At 29.5% G+C, this 19312-nt stretch overlaps 1 protein-coding gene across 1 annotated transcript in view; it reads left to right on the forward strand.

Annotated features, from left to right (window-relative positions):
• Positions 1-19312, forward strand: part of LOC144840142 (protein O-mannosyl-transferase TMTC3-like) — a 90317-nt gene that overhangs the window by 50149 nt on the left and 20856 nt on the right. The window contains exons 8-10 of the mRNA XM_078695832.1: positions 2899-3047; positions 4588-4671; positions 14872-15009. Of these exons, the coding sequence (XP_078551958.1) occupies positions 2899-3047; positions 4588-4671; positions 14872-15009 (371 nt within the window). The remainder of the gene's footprint in view (positions 1-2898; positions 3048-4587; positions 4672-14871; positions 15010-19312) is intronic.

Below are 19312 nucleotides of genomic sequence, written 5' to 3' on the forward strand. Positions count from 1 at the left end.
AAAGCAGGAAACCTATTGCCAGATATTCGGCTCTCTGGCTTATACCATGGAAGATTTTGTGGTTAACATATTAGCTTATTCGTCCCATAGTTCTGTACACAAGTCCCATGGCTACAGGATTTTTCTTTGGGTCTCTCAAGAAAGTCTCCCTTTATAGGGATGTCCGCTGAATAGGGATGGCTCAATGAGTTCTACTGTATATTATTTGTAATTATATTACTCAAATTGTTTTTAATGCACTTCAGGAATGTGAATTTATACTTTTGAAATAGTTTACTTGTTCATGTATTTACATAAATTCTAATTATGTGATAGATGTGGTGCTATTTTTACATACGATTAATGAGCGTATCAATCAATGTGTAGGGAATATTTTGACAACTAGCACAAAAATTCACAGTAGGACATATCAATCAATCATCCTCCTATGTTTTGGCAGTTATTGTAGAAGGTGTAACATCACCAAACCGCTTAACAGGTATTGGAACACCTGCAAAGTACTGTATATCCTTTTTAATCATACCTAAAGCTTTCTTTTTACTATTTATTGTTTATTCACGAAATCTAATATAGCATGATGTGTCCTTTCATTTGTAGTTAATAATCTTAATTATCATCTTCAATTGGAATTTTTTTTCTTCAAAATTGGGACTGTATTTTGAATGCAATGGAGGCCATACGCATTGAGAAGATAATAAAGGGAGAACAAATTGAAGATGGACGATAATGGTACTATTAAATGAAAATCAATCTTAAAGTGCATTTGGCTTCGATTCAAATCAGACTGCGATGTTTAACCAAAATTGCGTTAGTATAATGAAAATGTAATGAGAAATTACAATGCCTTTTAAAATGGAGTGGTTTTTTTTCATGTTGAAATTTCATCACCTAATTTAAAGACCTACTTTCAACAATTCCATGGCAACGATTAAACACAGTTTCTCAAGCCACACAGCAATTTAAATCAGAGTCCCATAGGAATAAAAAACATTAGAATACAAGTAATCGATACAATAGTCATTCAACATATCTTCCAAGAAACTAAAAAGCTTTTCGATAAAGTAATAATTGTATATATTTGATGTCAGTGAAATAAAGGCTCTGCACTAGGTTGTAAATTCCTGATTGTAGCTCTTGTTCAGATTACACTGTGATAATTTCATTGCAAGTGCTATAAAGAATAACACTTTTGGAAATAGACACCACCATATCATATTATAAAGTATACCTAATTTGCATAAATCACACATGCACGTGTTTGATCAATAAAGCAATGTTTCATACATTAAATATCTCTGGAAATTTTATTGTTATTGTAATGGCAAAGTAGTAACTGATTTTTGCATCAGAGAATCAAGTAGCATGATGTTTTTTTCCAACTGTAAATTTTGCCAAATTCTCTGTGAATACATTTAAGATTACTTGAGAAAATCAGTTGTTTTCTTAGTAAATTCAATTATGCTACTTGGTCACTTGAATGTAGTGTTTGCCATCTAGTAAAACTTATTGGTCTTGTGTAGACTTTGCGTATGCTAAACTCACTTTCGTTAGTACGATTGTCTGTCAACTTTTTGATCGGTGTGTTTGCTCTTTTTGAGTTTTTTTTTTATGTTTCCTATCCATGTAGTTTTTGGTCTACCAACTAGTCTTTTAACTTTCTGTGTCAATTCTGTCAACTCGGCTGGAATGTCCATCGGAAGCCTTAGCCATCCAGTAAAAGCACATTCTTCTTCAAAGAGATGATAAAAATATATGTCCTGTCCAATTGTATTTTCGATTCCTTATTAGATTTGACCATTTTGATTCTTTCGTTCTGCGGTACAGTTTCTGATTGTGTACGGCCAATTCATACAATTTAGTAGTAGTTTCCAATGCAAACGTTGGTTTAAATAATTTCATTTTGTTTGCAATAACATAGTTCAAAGTCCTAAATCAAAGATTTATGTTGCATAACGTATAATTGATGTATGTTATTGATTCCACAAGGAAAACATGATTAATGTTGATTTTGAGCACGTCAGCTATCGCAGGCTGCAGTCCAGTTATGATTTGCGATAATGACCATTAGACTTTTAACAAAATGCTTTAGTGGTATGATTTGTCAAAAATTATTTTAAAACACATTATTTATAAATGAGTTAATTATATTACACATTTTGATATTGTAATTTTTTTCTTTTTTCAAGTATTTTGGTTATGGAAATTAATCAATTCTTAAAAAGTTTAAGATGAGTAAATCTGAGAATAAAACCCTCTAGGAATTTCTGGTGTTTTCATGGTATTAAAGTTGACTGCATTACTCTCTTTAATAATGTCTGTTTGGTACAAAGGAACAACACTAGTCCTCAATTTATACAAATGCGCAACAGAAATAAAATTGATATGCCCTTATCTTAAAGTATATAGGCCTTATATGAAACATACGTAATGAATAAATACCTTATGTAGTATTATTGATAAATACATTTTGATATTGTAATTTTAGTATTTTAGTTATGTAAATGAATTAATCAATTCTTAAAAAGTTAAGATGAGTAAATTATGATGAATAATAGAAACCTGTCCCAAAAATAGGCCTTATACGAAACATACGTAATGAATAAATACCTTATGTAGTATTATTGATAAATACATTTTGATATTGTAATTTTAGTATTTTAGTTATGTAAATGAATTAATCAATTCTTAAAAAGTTAAGATGAGTAAATTATGATGAATAATAGAAACCTGTCCCAAAAATAGGCCTTATACGAAACATAAGTAATAAATAAATACCTTATGTAGTATTATTGATAAAAGAAATACATATCATTGTAATTATTATTATTGTAATTATACCACATATCAATTGAAAACTTTTATACTGTTTTTAATCACCCTTTTCCCTTTTTTTTACAGTGCCTGTCATTTCTTGTACTTCCCTTCATTCCCGCCAGTAACCTGTTCTTTCCCGTGGGATTTGTAGTAGCTGAACGCATCCTGTATATGCCCAGTATGGGATTTTGTATGCTTGTTGCTCTTGCATTCCAACTTGTTAATGAAAAATTGTAAGTATCTTTTCACAAATTGTAACTTTGGTAGTTTCTGTCTTTTCAGTGAATATATGAAGCAACTGGTCAAATATCATAGAAACTGATAATTGTAATGATTTGTTGCTTTGTATTCTTTCAAGAATGAAAAGACTTGATTGCTATTTTCTTCTGTGAGAGCTCTGAGTAACTGAAGCAGACTTATTATGCTGACATAAGAACTCTCCAGTTCTACCAATCTCAGATATGATAATCACAAAGATTATAAATTATTTCAGAAAAATAAGATGATTTTTTTTTTTGGAGAGACACTATTAATCTGGGAAGTCGTATGGATTATATTTATTAAGTATGTATCAATAAGGAAGTAAAGACAGATTAAAAGATTTAGTTGTTACTAATATACATTAATAATTAATAGGTGTGGTAGTATACCACGGTACTGTAAAAGCAATTTAACAAATAATCTAAGGAAAGATATGGAAACAATACAGAAAGTAAAATAATTACCAATGTCTTCAACAGAGAAAAACACATACTAAATTGTGCTGGTACAAAATTAATACAATTAAATGGCTCCATCAAATGTTATTACATCATTCAATATGTTTCTTGTAATTTATTATAAAACCAAACTGTTGTTTCAGAAAATATATAAAGCATTGATCTCATGTTTCGTTTTGGATTTAGATACTTAACAATACCCCTTCAGATGTTCTGCCCTTTTCAACTGTATCTCATCCAAACAACAGTTTCTTAATTTCCTTCTGTTTGTTGCCTTTAGGCATTTTTTTTGTTATGATATCTATTAAATACAGAAGCCAATGACTGCAACATTGCGACAACAGAACGACATTTATTTGTCCTCACGGAAATTACACCATAGTGCAATGATCTCAACATTCACACATATTTAATATTGCAAGATTATTGTAGCTTAAGTGTACTCATAAATAAAATGCAATAATCAATAAATAATGGAGTTTGTTGTGATCTAATGTTAATTATTTACCATTCTTCTACAGACATTAATAGATACTTGCTGCAATAGTGCATGGGTGTTAGTTGTAACAATGTGCAATCGCTTTGAGCAATTATGTTTAGCTTCATTCAGTGTGATTGTACAAATGTGATATAATAGTATATAGTTTCAATTGTGAACCACATTAAACATTTTCCATTCATTTCTAACCCAGTTTTATTGTCCAATATTTATGCTTGTGTAACCTGCAGTAGAGATAGATTCAATGTGTAGTTGTTTAACATACAAAATCTTTCAACTCTTTATTTGGTTTAGAATATTATTATATAGTGGAATTTTAGGTGGACTTCTGTAGCTTCCAATATTGAGATTACTTCAGAAAATATTTTTACATCTTATTTCGCGCCACGAGACTATGCAGCTGTCATGTCAAAACGTTATTCAGCGCATGCTCAGACGAACATGTGCAGAAAAACTGTTGAAACACGGCTGAAATGAAATGTCACATATAGTTTGTAGTCGTAAACTCAATTTATAATGATCTTCCCATTAAATATTGTATTTATTTATTTACAGTGGTGCTAAACGACATGTTTTTGCTGTGATTTCATTACTTCTGATAGCATATGGCTCAAAGACGTTTATGAGAAATTATGACTGGTAGGTATAGGGGGTTTTCTAATTGCCACAAAAGTAATGTTGCAGGACCATTCAGATTGGTACTGGAGAATTTGTAGAAAGATTAAAAATATGCTGGCGAAGATTTGTGTATGTGCACTGTCGATAATCAGTCTTGTTTTTTATGTTAAAATTTAATCAGAAATTTATTTTGAAAATGAAACATATTTCTTCTATTGAGTATCATACTTAGTTAATAGTTTGATTTGAAGATATAAATGAAAACGCTACAGAACCCCTCCTTTGGGATACCTTTTCGAAGAAGACACTTTCCTAGAGATAAATGAGGAGAAATATATGTTTTAACACAACATGGCCAACCCTATTCAGGGGACATCCTGATTAAGGGAACTCTTAGGGGTTACTGCCCACCAAGTCCATAGACTTGTTTTCGGTGGGGTCCACTGGCCAGTACTCTGGGAGATGATCTCCTACTCTTAATTCAAAAAGTGTACTATATTCTTTAACTAGCATTTAACACCAAGGATAGCCCTCGTTTGTAGACTTGTTTTTGGTGGGGTCCACTGGGCAGTAAGTACTCTGGGAGACAATCTCCTACTCTTAATTCAAAGAGTGTACTATATTCTTTAATGTGCACATAACCTTTCATAATAGTTTACTATTTCAACTTTCCATTCTTATTTTTTATCAGTTTATTAGTTCTACTAGTTCACTACTCTAATGAATGTAATTTTAAGTCAAGCAATTTCTTCGCTTATCATTCCTGGTGATAGATGTCACAGACAATGTTCAATTTTGATTTAATATATGACATTTTTTAGCCAGCATGAGATGGACTGCCATAAGATCGGATTAACCGATTTGATCTCGAAACATCATTTTTATGGCAGATATAGTTGCAATGTAGAGCCTTTGAGTGGTCTAAGGATGTAAGTAATGGGACAACGCGGTGATATCATGCGGTAATTGTCCAGTTTGTATCGCTAGCATATGACGGATTAAGCTGATTGCAAGCCATTGTTAAGCTATTTTAAACTTGACTGAACAACCATCACAATTTTGTCTAAATGTATCTTATTACTTGCTTTTCATATTAGTATCAATTTAAAAAATTAAAATGGTACCTATTAAAATAACATCAGCTGGTAATAAGTGTAAAGTGGATTGCATTACTATACATTAACATTACATCATCTTTATATGGTATCTTTTATATCTTAAAGGATGTCTTATATATTAAAACAATAGTAACTCCAAATATAGACAGAACACATATTTGACATTTCAATCGTTTTATTATGATAAAATTCTGATCTGATCTTTTTTTTTCATACAAATAATTTTATAAAATTATTTACAAAAGTGTCCTCTTTATAGTTTACTTTAAAGATGCCAACATTATTATATATATTTATTTATACATCAAAAATTTATTTGATTATATAATTACAATAAATAGATTATAGTCTAAATAGCCACAATCACAATCGCCCAGTGACTGTCATGGGAAAACTCGCAATTCCATCAATTATAATCAGGAATTTAATTGACTTGTAATCACAACCACTCTATTGGTAAATGACAGATCTACAAATTATTGTCATAAATCACCACTAACTAGATTAGTATTGGTATTCTATATGGATTTCTATCAATGGAAGTTGGTTATACCAAATAGAACGTTGGCAATCAAAGAAGCTAGTGTTTTAGATAAAGAATTTTAGAAATTTAATGTTGTTTTTCTCATTTTTTGTTACCATGTCTGACACAAATTTTGTGACCCCTTAAGCTTTGATTAAAAGGAAATAGAACACAACCCAATATACTGTACCATAGCATTTCAATAACACTTTAGTGTTTAGTTTTATCATTTCATTACTTTATTTGACAAACAAAAAAGTAACAAAAATATGAAACAAAACAAAAAAGTAACAACAACATTTATATCATATAGGCAATAATTAGATGTCAATTAATATCAGAATCATGTGGTTTGTTATGAGCACACAATGGTCTTATTTTGTATTGTCTGGAACCATCATCTGGAACAATGATATCAATATGATTAAATATATCTCTAATTTCAATTATTCTTCTATAAAAAATATACATTTATGTGTTAAATGCACGTTTGAATTCCTGTTACACGCGTGTACGTGTTGTCCATTGCTCACCTTGAATAGCATTTCAATGAACTCACAACATAATACAACGATGGAGTCATCTTTCTAACATCATATCGTTTAGTGCGAAATCTCACTTAGATATGCTGAACGTGTAACATGAAACTTTTACGAAAGATGGGCTGAGCATGTGCTCGTTGACTTGAGGGTAGTTTATCCGTGTGAATCACATTTAAAAATAAATGGATGATGCCTGCTAATAGGATGATAATGGACATTTTTTACATAGATTAAAGAATTACTCAATTGTTATGATAGTTGAAATTCATTTTAAATATTGCATCAACATTTTATTTTTGTCTCAAAAACTATTAAAAACAATGTTAATATGTAAACAATGTTACTATGTAAAAAATATGAAATTTCTTAAATAAATAATCAATTGAATAAGTGTAAGAGCTCCTTCACTCACAATCTTAAACAAGATTTTCCATTATCTTTTTAATTTTGTACTCTTCTCTAAGCCCTTCTATCTCTTCTTCCCTAGTTTTTCAGATTACAAATGGCTCCTGGTGAATGTGTTAACCCCACTCCACTTTGGGTGCTAGCTTGATGGTTCTTTTTTGATTACTTTCCTTTCCTCCTTGTCGATGTTATACCTATTATCTGCATTTAATAATTTAATTGAGACAATAAACATGAGACAAGCTTGTTATATAACCTGAGAAAGAAGTCACTTTCCATCATTCATAAATTGTTTATACTTCAGTTTATGACACATTACTGATATCCAAGTAAAAAGATCTACTGCTGTTATAGGCTGTGTTTCTGCAATAACAATTCACTAATTAGGACAAGTAATTGTTTTGTTCTAATAGCTACACTTACGTGTATGGTTTATTATTTTCTGGTTAAATTAGGTTAATTATGCAATTACGAGGCAGGTGTTTCTGTAAGGAATTCACATAGGTTTAATTTTACTAGGTAATTAACTTATGCTTAATGGTTATGTTTTTCTGTTGATGATGAACCTTTATGCTCCTTTCAAGATCCAATTCAAAACTCACAACTTTGACCTTTAACCTTTGCCCTACTTTATTCCATCTTTTACCCTTCTTCATTCTCATATGACCAAACCACAGTAATTTGCCTTTCTAGATATACTGTAGCACTTGATACCTCTATTCTTTTTCTGATCTATCCGATTGCCTCCATATTCTTCAAATTCAAAGTATGAGAATTATATACAAAAGTAATTTAAAATAGAAAATACATTGCACATGTGCTGTTAGTATATTTTTTTTTTTACCCTCTGAAATAGTCAGATGAGTATATTTCTAGTGTCACTAAACACAATTCAATCTTTTTATATAAAATATTTATAATATATCATATTCTGGGATTTTCATACATATCAAGTTTTCTTTAACAAGTTATTCATTTATTACTCGATGAAATGGCAACATTAATATAATGAATATAAAATTTACAAAGGATCAAACTATATTTATGTTATTTATATTTGTGCAAACAATGTTTTATCTTTAATCAATGATATCTATCTTTTAAAACACAATAGATATTAAGTATTAAACAAGAGTATTCAATTCAAATAGATAGCTTTTGGAGAATATCAAATTGTTCTCTTTCTAACCATTTAGTCACTTAAGTATTGTATAATTTGTTAATAAATGCAATATAATACTCGCAATAATTATAAAAATGATATCTCTTAAGAAAACCTTGGACTTAAGATATCATTTCAAATTTTTAATGAACATACAAAAAAACAAATTATAAATATCATTTCATTTTTAAAAGCCTTTTACTGTAATAAGCTATAAAATATATGTTGTTTTTCGTTCTATTATCAAAGTACTTTGACGTATACAAATATAACTTTACAGTTAAAAATACTTCTACAATAAGAAGAAAGTGACGTGACGAAAGTTGTCAGAAACCTGATCGTTTCTTGAAATATTAGAACTTACCGACCTTCATTCAGAAATAGAATCTCTTTTTAAGTAGAAGTATGTTTTACAACAAAAGCAATCTTATAAAACTGTGGACATGATCGATAATTCCAAGCGTGATACGTTGTTTCTTTAAAACATCAATTTATCGGTCATGTACACCAAGTTCAGCAAGGATTTTGCTACTTTAGTTCATATGCAATAAAACTGAATCCTAGATTTTACCGTTTTTGTGTTTTTCTGATTATACTGTTCTTCAAGTAATCCCAAGCTTTTCTACGACTTCTTATGACTAATACAGAAAAACAGGCTTTGTTTTTCATATTCTTTAAAATAATATATTTTCTCATAATATTGTTTTAAAAAAGTTAATAAATAAGTTTGAACTGTCCATAAATTGTAAAAGTTCTTTGCTCCAGTTATGGATAAAAGTGTCTTTAGTAGTAGAGTTTACCACAGTGCTTCAGGTCAAGTTTTGGACAAGTGATCCTTTTGACCATTTTCTCGTTTTTTGGGAGGTTTTTTTCTTCATTTTTCTACTTCCAAAGATACATTTAGTAAAGACTCCAAATGTTTGCAATATTTCAAATAATTGAGGTATTGAAATTGATGCATAATTCCTGTGTTAACATTTTCAAACTTTCTTTCAAACATTGTTTATAAAAAGCTTCTGTACAGTTTGTTCACTATTTTATACTAAAGGCAAATATATAAAAATATATATAATGTACATAAATCATTCTGAAAGTGGGAATCAACATTAAAAAGAGCATTCAAATAACACTGTTATAATATATCAATGATAAATGTAGCTGATAATTTGACATGCAAGGCTAGCATTGTAATTAAACACACCTGATGTTACCTGCGGTGTCTTTGAACTCATTAAACGAAAGTCATTGTATTCTTAAATGACTTTCGTAGGTGTTGAACCAGCTACCTTCAAAATGTAACACATGGCCTCCGGTGAACTCTCAGCCTTTCAAACATACACGCTAAAGCCTTTGATATCCTTCTGTCTTTAGTGCGACATAAATTAAAAGATATTTTTAATGAAGAAACTCGACTAGGATTAAGGTATCATGTAGTCTTTTTCTTCCCCGTCTTTGCAACTCTTTCAGAAACTGTAAAAGAGGATTACTTGAAATCCCAAGTTAAATCATCAGAATCATTAATATCAAGTATGATGCTATTGTATAGTGCCAACAATCAAGATTTAGTTCATGGGTTCACTTCATATATGAGTCACATTTTCGTTTGAAGTAAAATAATTGTTTTCTATTTTAAATTGTATCAAAAGAAAATTATTATAACATGTATAATGTCCACACTAATGCTTATGATGTATCTGTTCTTGATATTCCCATTCAGGTTACTCAGTTTTGTAGTGGTTCTAGTCACTAAAGTAACCAAGAACTCTCCTACCTGGACACTGCTGATTTATCAACTTCTTTTGACTGCTCACCACAGACCATCACAGTGCTATGAATTAAGTTATCCCAGGCTCATCTTCCTATATTTTTTTGTTTTTTCTTCAATACATATAGTTTAGATTACTATCTTTATATTTTGTTAATATCTTTAGCAAGACTATTAGAAATAGACTCAGAAACAGACCAAAGCCACAACCTTGATATTGGCAATAAAAAATTACTTCCTTAACAAGTATTTTTAATCATTCTGAACGCTTTCATATAAATAATAAAAATATGTTCATAGATCTAATGGAAACAGTTAGAATTAAACAGTAAAATATTATTTGTTGCTTTTTAGCAATGCACTTACGTAGTGGAATGCTAAAAAACTAGAGAAACCCAATTCTGACCTTGTCGTAACTCTGTTGTTAAAAAGTGCTTCCATTTACTAAGTCCTTGTGGAAGCCCTTGTGTATGAAATACATTTATACTTTTGACAAATGTTTTACTGTTATTGCTGGCATTGTTGTTTGTTTGGTCAATTTTCTGGTCTTGCTAAATAACCACCATCAATATTCATAATGCCATATGTTTTCTATGTTTTCTCCACAATGTTGATATCGATTTAAGTCTTATACTTACACTTCATCTATATTTATTATATTACAAAAACAAACAAAAAAGGTATTTTTGCCTTAATTAGTAATAACAACTCTATATAATATTAGGTAAAGTTAGGTTTACATATAGCCCAGTAATTCCCAAATTATGTTGCTTCTCTTTATTGTTTTTTTTATAATAAAATTCCTTATGTTATGTACATTACATTTCTCAATAACTTGTTTTCTTAGAATTACTATTAAATCAAACGTTAACCTTTTTATGGGTTCTTCAAATTTCATTATACTCATAAAGTAATTTTTTTTCATTTTCTTAGAACTGAAAAATGTGGTGTTATTGCTCTTATTACTAAACTCTATTGCAGAATTTTTGTAATGAAATTCATTTTTGTATACTGTAAATTAAAAAACTTATAGAAAATAAAATTAATGTATAGATATTAATTGTCTTTTTTTTTAATTTGTAGGTAAAATTATTATTATATTACCTACTTTATATTCTGATCCAAAGGCAAATTACTGGAAAAATGGCAATGTTGTTGATATCCATGGCGGGATATCAATGAAGTTGAAATAAGCAAAATGTTTTATATTATCTTTTTTTTTATATTTATTAATGCTATTTTCAATAACACTCACTGCATAACAAATATATACTTTGTGTAAGATTCATTTGATGCAAACTTTAAAATTAATTCGAAGATCTGAATGCCAGAGGTAAAATGTTCTATTTAGTTCCACCACCATATTCTAATTAACCAAGTATCACCGCTGTTTTTACGTGAACATGTTTGCCGCCAGGTCTTTCAGGTCAAGTACATAATTAAGATTTGTTAAGTATCATTTGGATTGGATCAAGTGATGAAGAAAATCTCTTTTAAAACAAAGGTACCGTATATAATAAGACGCTTATCCATACGTATTGTCGGTAAATTTGGTAAATTCGGATATAGGGACGCAGCTGTAGTAATTAGGATAATATATTATAAGCCTGCTACGTTTAAAATAGTTGACAGTTGGTTCATTGAGCAGTGTGAATTGCAGTTTAGATTTAAATTTGAATTTCAGAATGCGAGCAAGAATAACAAAAATGCACTTTTCACCTGTTGTGTTTTCTTTTACTTTTCAGCTGTAGTTGTAAATTCATTAATAGTATTGTGTTAATTGATGATTGTTATTAATCGTGTAATTTAGATTAGTATTGTTATTTATATTCTACTTTCTGTACTAAGATAATACTATCGATCATTTTTTCACCTGTTCATGTCATTGGCATTTTATCTAGCGAAGCCATTCTTAGACCTTTTCTAGACTTCTGTAGTAACACATCAACAATTCTCAATTTTTCTATAGAAAATAAAAGATGATTTTGTAAGTAAGGTAAAATGCTTCCTCTGCAGCTCTGAGCTGCAACTCATTAACATGAAAGAGGCAAACATTGTGGAGAATATTTTTGGAGAAGCAAATAATACGTATATTTTCAAATTACAGTGAAGATTCAGCAGCTGATTTGATTAATTATTGCTGATTTAGTGCACATTGGTCATTTACCAAGATTATTTAAAAGTATTGATATATCGACTGGTTTTGTTCATTTTTCTCAATGCATTTTGTTTGAAGAAACTTCAGCAAACTCTAATTTCATAGATAAAACTTATATAGCTTTTATTATGTTTAAAAAACAGTTGAATTTCAGTTTCATAGTTTCACTTAACATAATTACAGATAACTTAAACTTCATTTACTTTTGTATTAATTTATTTGAAACATAGTTTTCCAAAATAGATTGCCAATATAAACTCAATTTAAGCAACAAATTTGTCTTCTCAATTTGTGCCATTTGTAAGCTGGTAAATTTCAAGTTAAACTCTCATTTTATAATAACCTACTGATTTGTTAATTTGTTCTGCTAAATATCTAGATTAAGTTTGGTTCATATTAATCACATGAGGCAGGGAGGTATAAAAATATTTTTATATTGCATGAGGCAAGGTATTTGAATAAACTACTGTTACACAAGTTGAGAGAGAATTAGAAAGCAAGATATTCCTGATGCTTTAAAATGCAGATATTTGTTTTTAATATTGTTGTTATTTTCACCCAATATAACATAACTTTCAAGGTTATTAATGCTTTTGGCCGTTGACCAAACTATCTCATAATTGTACCAAAATCATTTTTAATACGATAGTAAATCCTATAAATAACCACTCCTTTGATTTTGATAACTGCTCCACTCCACATTACAGTATATCACAAGTATCAGAGACAGGAATACTTTCATACATTGTTTTTGAAAATTTACAGAATTTGAAGTTAAATTATTTTTTATTTATTGTGTATAAATAGAAATGAGAATACAGTATATTTTAGCAATAATAATAATAATTGTACAATAGGAATATGTCACAATATAAACAAAACGAATATATTGTAATAATTATAATGAATTATTCAAATTGCTTTGGCAAGTTTTAATTTCCAGTTCAGAGAGAATTGTCAGTGAAGGAATTTTCAATTTCTGTTTGTATATAAAACATACTATTTTATTTCATACTTTGTTTCTAAAATTTAAAGATCACAAAACTGAATCCATACACAAGTACAGTATTTGTGATTTTTTTTAGCATTCACAACACAGAATCCTATAGATATTCATTAAGTCGTCATAGTGATAAAATTTAAATAAACATTTCTTTACATTTACCTATATGAATAAATCACCCACTGGTAAACCTGTCGACAGGTGTTTTTATACCGATGAAAAGCTACACTTTACAGTGATATATTACTTGCCATTTCTACAATTAGCGGGATTAGTATATACTGCGGGCGGCAGAACCTAGGATTCATACTCTTCTATCTTCTATCATTGAAAGAATTAGCTGATTTTGTTATTCTCTCCTTCTCACCTTTTCGGGAAGCGAGGTCATTTATTTGATTTTGTTAGAACATGTCTAGACTAACTAAGTTTTTAAGAAATATCCTTTTTTTTAAATATAAATAACATTATCAACTAATCAATTTTTTGTCACTCCATTAACACCTGTGCCTTTTTGTAAATTCTTCACATCACCATATCTATTTTTATTGTTAGCAAAAACAATTGAAGGTTTGCAGAAATTGCATCATTGTATAAAAACATTTATGATTATATTTCTATAATTGTGTTGCTAGCTTAATTGAACCACAGATATAGTCTAAATGATAGGATGTCTAGCAGATAAGCTTGAGTATAACATTTGACTAGCTTTTTCCACTTTCTCACATTTTCTCATTTCTCTATTATTTCAGCATTATTTAGCACCACTGGTTTATGTTTAAATTTAACAACACAGTATATAAAATTTGATGATAAATAAATGACACAGATCCAAAAAAAAAGTAAATTGCTAATAATTTGAGGAGTGTCAAATTAAACTCTTCAATTTAAGATAAACATTTGTCATGTCATCATTTAAAATCAATGGTAATTATTGAATAATGATAACGAAGACTTTTTAGAATATCTCATTTTGCAATATTAATGATCTAATGTTTCTGACGCCTTTTTTTAATGAGATCTTTTATCAATGTCGTAATATACATCAAAACTAATTTCTTTTCTTTTGAATAATACAAATCCTAGAATTTTCACAAACAGTTTTGAATTTAAACTGAACGTTTTATGGAAAAATGCTTCGATCGCACAGAACGTAAATGTCAAAATTTGATCAAATACATTCTATCAAAGAGGAAAGTTATTCATGGTGATGATATATATCTGTATGTTTCAATCATTGCTTAGATCTATTGTGGTGAATCAACGCTTGTCTTTAAACAATGAATTGGTTAGTTCAACTTGACATCACACAACAAAATTAATTTCTAGTTTCACATTAGCTACTATACAGTGCGAATATCATTACCTAAAAAAAATTGTAATTTCCTAATAACATATTTAATTAATTGTGTAGGATTATTTTTTTTTTATTTCCATGTGATATGACGGTCTAAGAATATTTAGATAAACCAAAGAAACCATGCACAACTACTAATAGATTTACTTCAATAAACTAAACAAATTATTGTAATTATTCTTTTTCTGCAGGAAATCAGAGTATACGTTATTTGAATCTGGTATTAAAGTAAACACACAGAACGCAAAGTTGTGGAACAATGTTGGCCATGCATTGGAAAGTGAAGAGCGCCATGAGGAGGCTTTGCAGTATTTCCTTCAGGCTTCCAGGTAACAATTTAACAATATTTCCAAATTCTAGATAGATAATTCAGATATGCATTAATAGGACTTTTGAATTAAATTCCATCTTCAATGGTTATTTTACAATTTGTCTCTTGCTTTTTTTTAAAAATGATTTTATGCATTTGGCCTAGGGAATGGTTGTAGATACTCTGCATCACTGAATGCTTCACCTATCTCCTCCAACTTTTGCGGTCATGAGCAAGCAAGGGCCTGTGTTGAGGAAAAATCTTTCCCTTTTCTATATTAATGTTAAACTGTTAAGTTCTCCTTCTTTCTGTTCTGTTCCCTTTAAGATGATCTTTGTCAGCTTGTAATTTTACCTAATAAGGACAATTAAAGACCCCTTCCCTGCAATTTTGGACGTTTTTTGGAAAATAATACATATATATCACTTTAAAAACATTAAACCATGTCATTCCTTGTCTTAAATGTACGTTTTATGGTAAATTATGATAAAAAGTGAGAAACAATGCACTACCTAAGTAGCTCGCGGCGATCGACCTCTCGTGGACGGTCTTAGGCCTAGCCTAGCTAGGCTTAGTTTTGTAGGCCTAGCTGGTAAACATCGGTAACATACGAACATCGTACGCTAGCTATATACCTAGCCTGACGTTGTATAGTTGCTGCATTAATTGTCTTTCTATTTTTGCCAGACTCCGTTGATACAAATTGGGGAAAACCCGGTATTTTCGCTGAAAAATTAGGAGTCTTACATTTGTTTTGGCCTCACGATCGATCGAAAAGTGGGCGAATTACAGGTGAAAAACAAAAATATCAATCCGCGCGCAATGCATTTTGGGATTTATAGCGGGCCGCTATAATTATTAGAATCGACTTATTTTTCACATTTTAACCGTTTAAAGACGAAAAAAGGACCATATAGTATTATTTTTACATTAAATATAGTTTGTGATCTTAAATTAGATCTAAAAAACGTAGGGAAGGGGGCTTTAATAATGTAATACAATAATAAATTGCCTGACACTGAAATTACTCTGGAGTATTTTGTGCAATATTGTAATAATAGGTACAAAGTTGCTGAAAAGAAACTTTCAGTGAAATAAAACCCATTTCATTTCAGCTCATTCCATAAAAAGCAATGATTATGTATAAAAATCTTGTATTTCTTTAATGAAAGCATTAATCTATAAATGATTCTGATACATTTAATGTAAATTGTAGAATACTATTTCTGTCAAGATGGTATTAAACCAAACCAGAAGTACTTTTACAATAGTAAAAACATCTGCATAACTCAGCGTTATCTGTAATAAAGCTTGCACATCTTTTTGTAACTGTTTTATGAGCTACAGTTCATCTCTATACTGTAGAAAGGTGCTAAAATGACATTTAAAATAAAGTATTTGTTGCAGGAAAAACATAAAATTAATAGATACTGATAGTAATAAAAAAATCAAAAAGTTTTCAATAGCCTATCAAAACAACTTCTATTTCTGCCAGTTTAACATTTCAGTTGCAGATAATAAAGTAAAAGAGTGGTTGTGAGAGTAGGAGATATAACCTGTTTACACTCTTTGATTGGAGAGAGTGCCGTAGTTAAGTTTGACCTGATTGACACAATACCTACAAGCAGCGTTATCAATAGTATCTTAAACTATCACCACTCCTCCGCTGTGAGGAAAGTCCTATGTCCACTTCTGTTCTCTCTCTCTCCCCCCCCCCCCCCAATACTAGATATGACTTCCCCACTAATGTTGGTTGTTGTCAACCAACTTGATGTAATTCTGAATCTAATTCTTGAGAACCCGTGATACATTTTTTTACGATGAAATCTAGAAGATTCTAATGACTAGATGGACAGCTTTTATCCCAAGAGAACCTGATCTTTCAATATATGTAAATATAAATCTTACAGTTGTTACCACATTTATATCTTGACCTTGAGCATGTTTTTCAATAACTTTGTTACATTCATATCTTTTATAAGATCAATAATTTAACTGTCAGATTGTAAGAATGTCTTTGACTTCTATTAATCATACTATTCACTAAAAATGCAATAAATTTACCCTTTTTCACACTTTCTAAAGCTGCTAAATTGTTTATTGATATTTTCAGAAAACTAAGTTTGTAATTATAATCATTTTATTATAACAATTTATATTAAAATAATTTATAAATCTTTGATTTATCAACTTTTGCCAAAGTCTTTGGAAAATGAATGTCCATTGTGATGGAACAGTTGGTTTTACATTTATATCTGTAAAATTCAAATGTTATTCTTTACTTAAAGAGGTGCATTTAGCTTGAAACATTGGTAATCATTACCTTTCTACTCTGATAAACAGGTCATCTTTTTCAGGTGAAAAGAATATCATTTTAACATTTCACCTCGACTCTTCATTAAAAAAATAATGTCCCTTTTAATGGATTAGTGCAATTTTTCTATATATTTATTTTTATTAGGTCTGCATAAGATAATCCTTTCTAAATAAAAAAACAGTTCTCTTATCTCCAGATTGTAGTACATTTATTTAACAACTGTCATTAACAGTGGGTTAATTGTCATTTTTTACTCTCTGGCCCCCACCCACCTATGATGTATAGCTATACTCATGTAATGTATCAAACATGAAACTCCATGACATCTCATAGACCTTACTTTGGTTCATTAATATTAAGAATATATTATGATTTCATATTTTAATATTGTAAATACCTTTTACATTATCTATTTGCCCTTGACCATTGATAACCGCTTTGAAGTCTTAATCTTCTTTGAGTATTATATAAATTTCCTTAATGTCATCATTTTGATAGAAAATCATTCTTTCAATCTTCTCAAGATGCAGATGTTTTACCTTGCCTGAATGTTGTTTGAATTTTATCCAGATATTTTTAAAGAACACAATTTACAATCTCTATTTAGCATTTTGAAAGTAAATTATTATTATTATTATTTTACTACTCTGAGATGCAGGTGTTTTACCATGCCCAAATGTTGTTTCAATTTTATTCAAATATCACAGTTAACAAATTGTTATCTCTATTAAGTGTTTTTAATTTTTATAGCAATTTATAATTTGTACTACAGTACCTCCAGATGCAGATGTATAACTCATCCAAAAGTAGTTTTTATTATTATATCTGGATTTTATATAAATACTATTATCTCTAACATTTTTTTTTATTTAATAGCAAATCGTTATTCTGAACTTCCTGTTTTTACCTTGCCCAAATGTTGTTGTTTGAATTTTACCTGGATTTGTGAGGATTACAATAGAAAATTATCCATATTTGGAGTTCCTTAATGAAAAATACACTAATTACAGGAAAGCACTATTCATTGCATATTTGCAATCACGTTCTCGGTTTGCGTATCATGCATGTGCATTGAAATCCTTGACAGTTGCTCATTGTTTGAATTCATTTAAAAAAATCTCTATCATTTAGTAGTCTGTAATCTTCATTGTTCAACATTGTATGTCTTAAAACTTTACTGTTAACGACAGAAACTATGTGTATAGACTCAATTTCAAATGGCTGTGATGTTGGTCATCATGTATCATGTTTAGCTTTCTTGAGGGAATTGAGTATATCTGTGGACTGTAATAGCATCTTGAACTATTTGCTTAAGGTTCAAAATGTACTTGAAAAGCCTGTAGAAAATGTCTATGTTGCCAAATGGAAATCTATGTAATATGCACTCTTAATGCAATTTGAAAGTCGTACGCTTTTCTGTGTCCACGATTGTATTAGAAATAAATTTTATAAATAAATTTCAGAAATATATTTCAAATAATATGTAAAGTTGTTTTATAAGTTAAATCATACAGTACAACTTTAGTTTGGTGTTGATTTCATTCTTTGAATTCCTTTTCATCTTTTAATATTGTCCATTTTTTTCTTCCTTTTCCATTTTTCTTTCTTTTCAATCTTTTACTTCCTTTTTTTAGATCTTTCCATATTTTACTTCCTTTTTCACCTGTTAATTTTTTTCTTTTTCTATCTTTTACTTCCTTTTCCATTCTGTACTTCTCTATCTTTTTAGGTGATCATTTAGAATAAAATGATCACCTATTGTTATTGTATCAAATCTTTATTTTTCTTTTTATTGTTTCTGTACACTATTTTGTGTAACAATTATCTCAAAAAGTTTAATGTCAATGATTACCAAAATTTCAGAATATCTTTCAAATGATATAACTTAATCCTAATAAGCTTTCCAGCATGATCACTCATCCGTGACGTCATTTATACGCCATTTTGTGAAATCACATTATCAATCATATCTCCATAATTCATTATCACATATTAATGAAATTCA

The sequence above is a fragment of the Antedon bifida genome, chromosome 1 (assembly GCF_963402885.1).
Source record: "Antedon bifida chromosome 1, ecAntBifi1.1, whole genome shotgun sequence".
NCBI lineage: Eukaryota > Metazoa > Echinodermata > Crinoidea > Comatulida > Antedonidae > Antedon > Antedon bifida.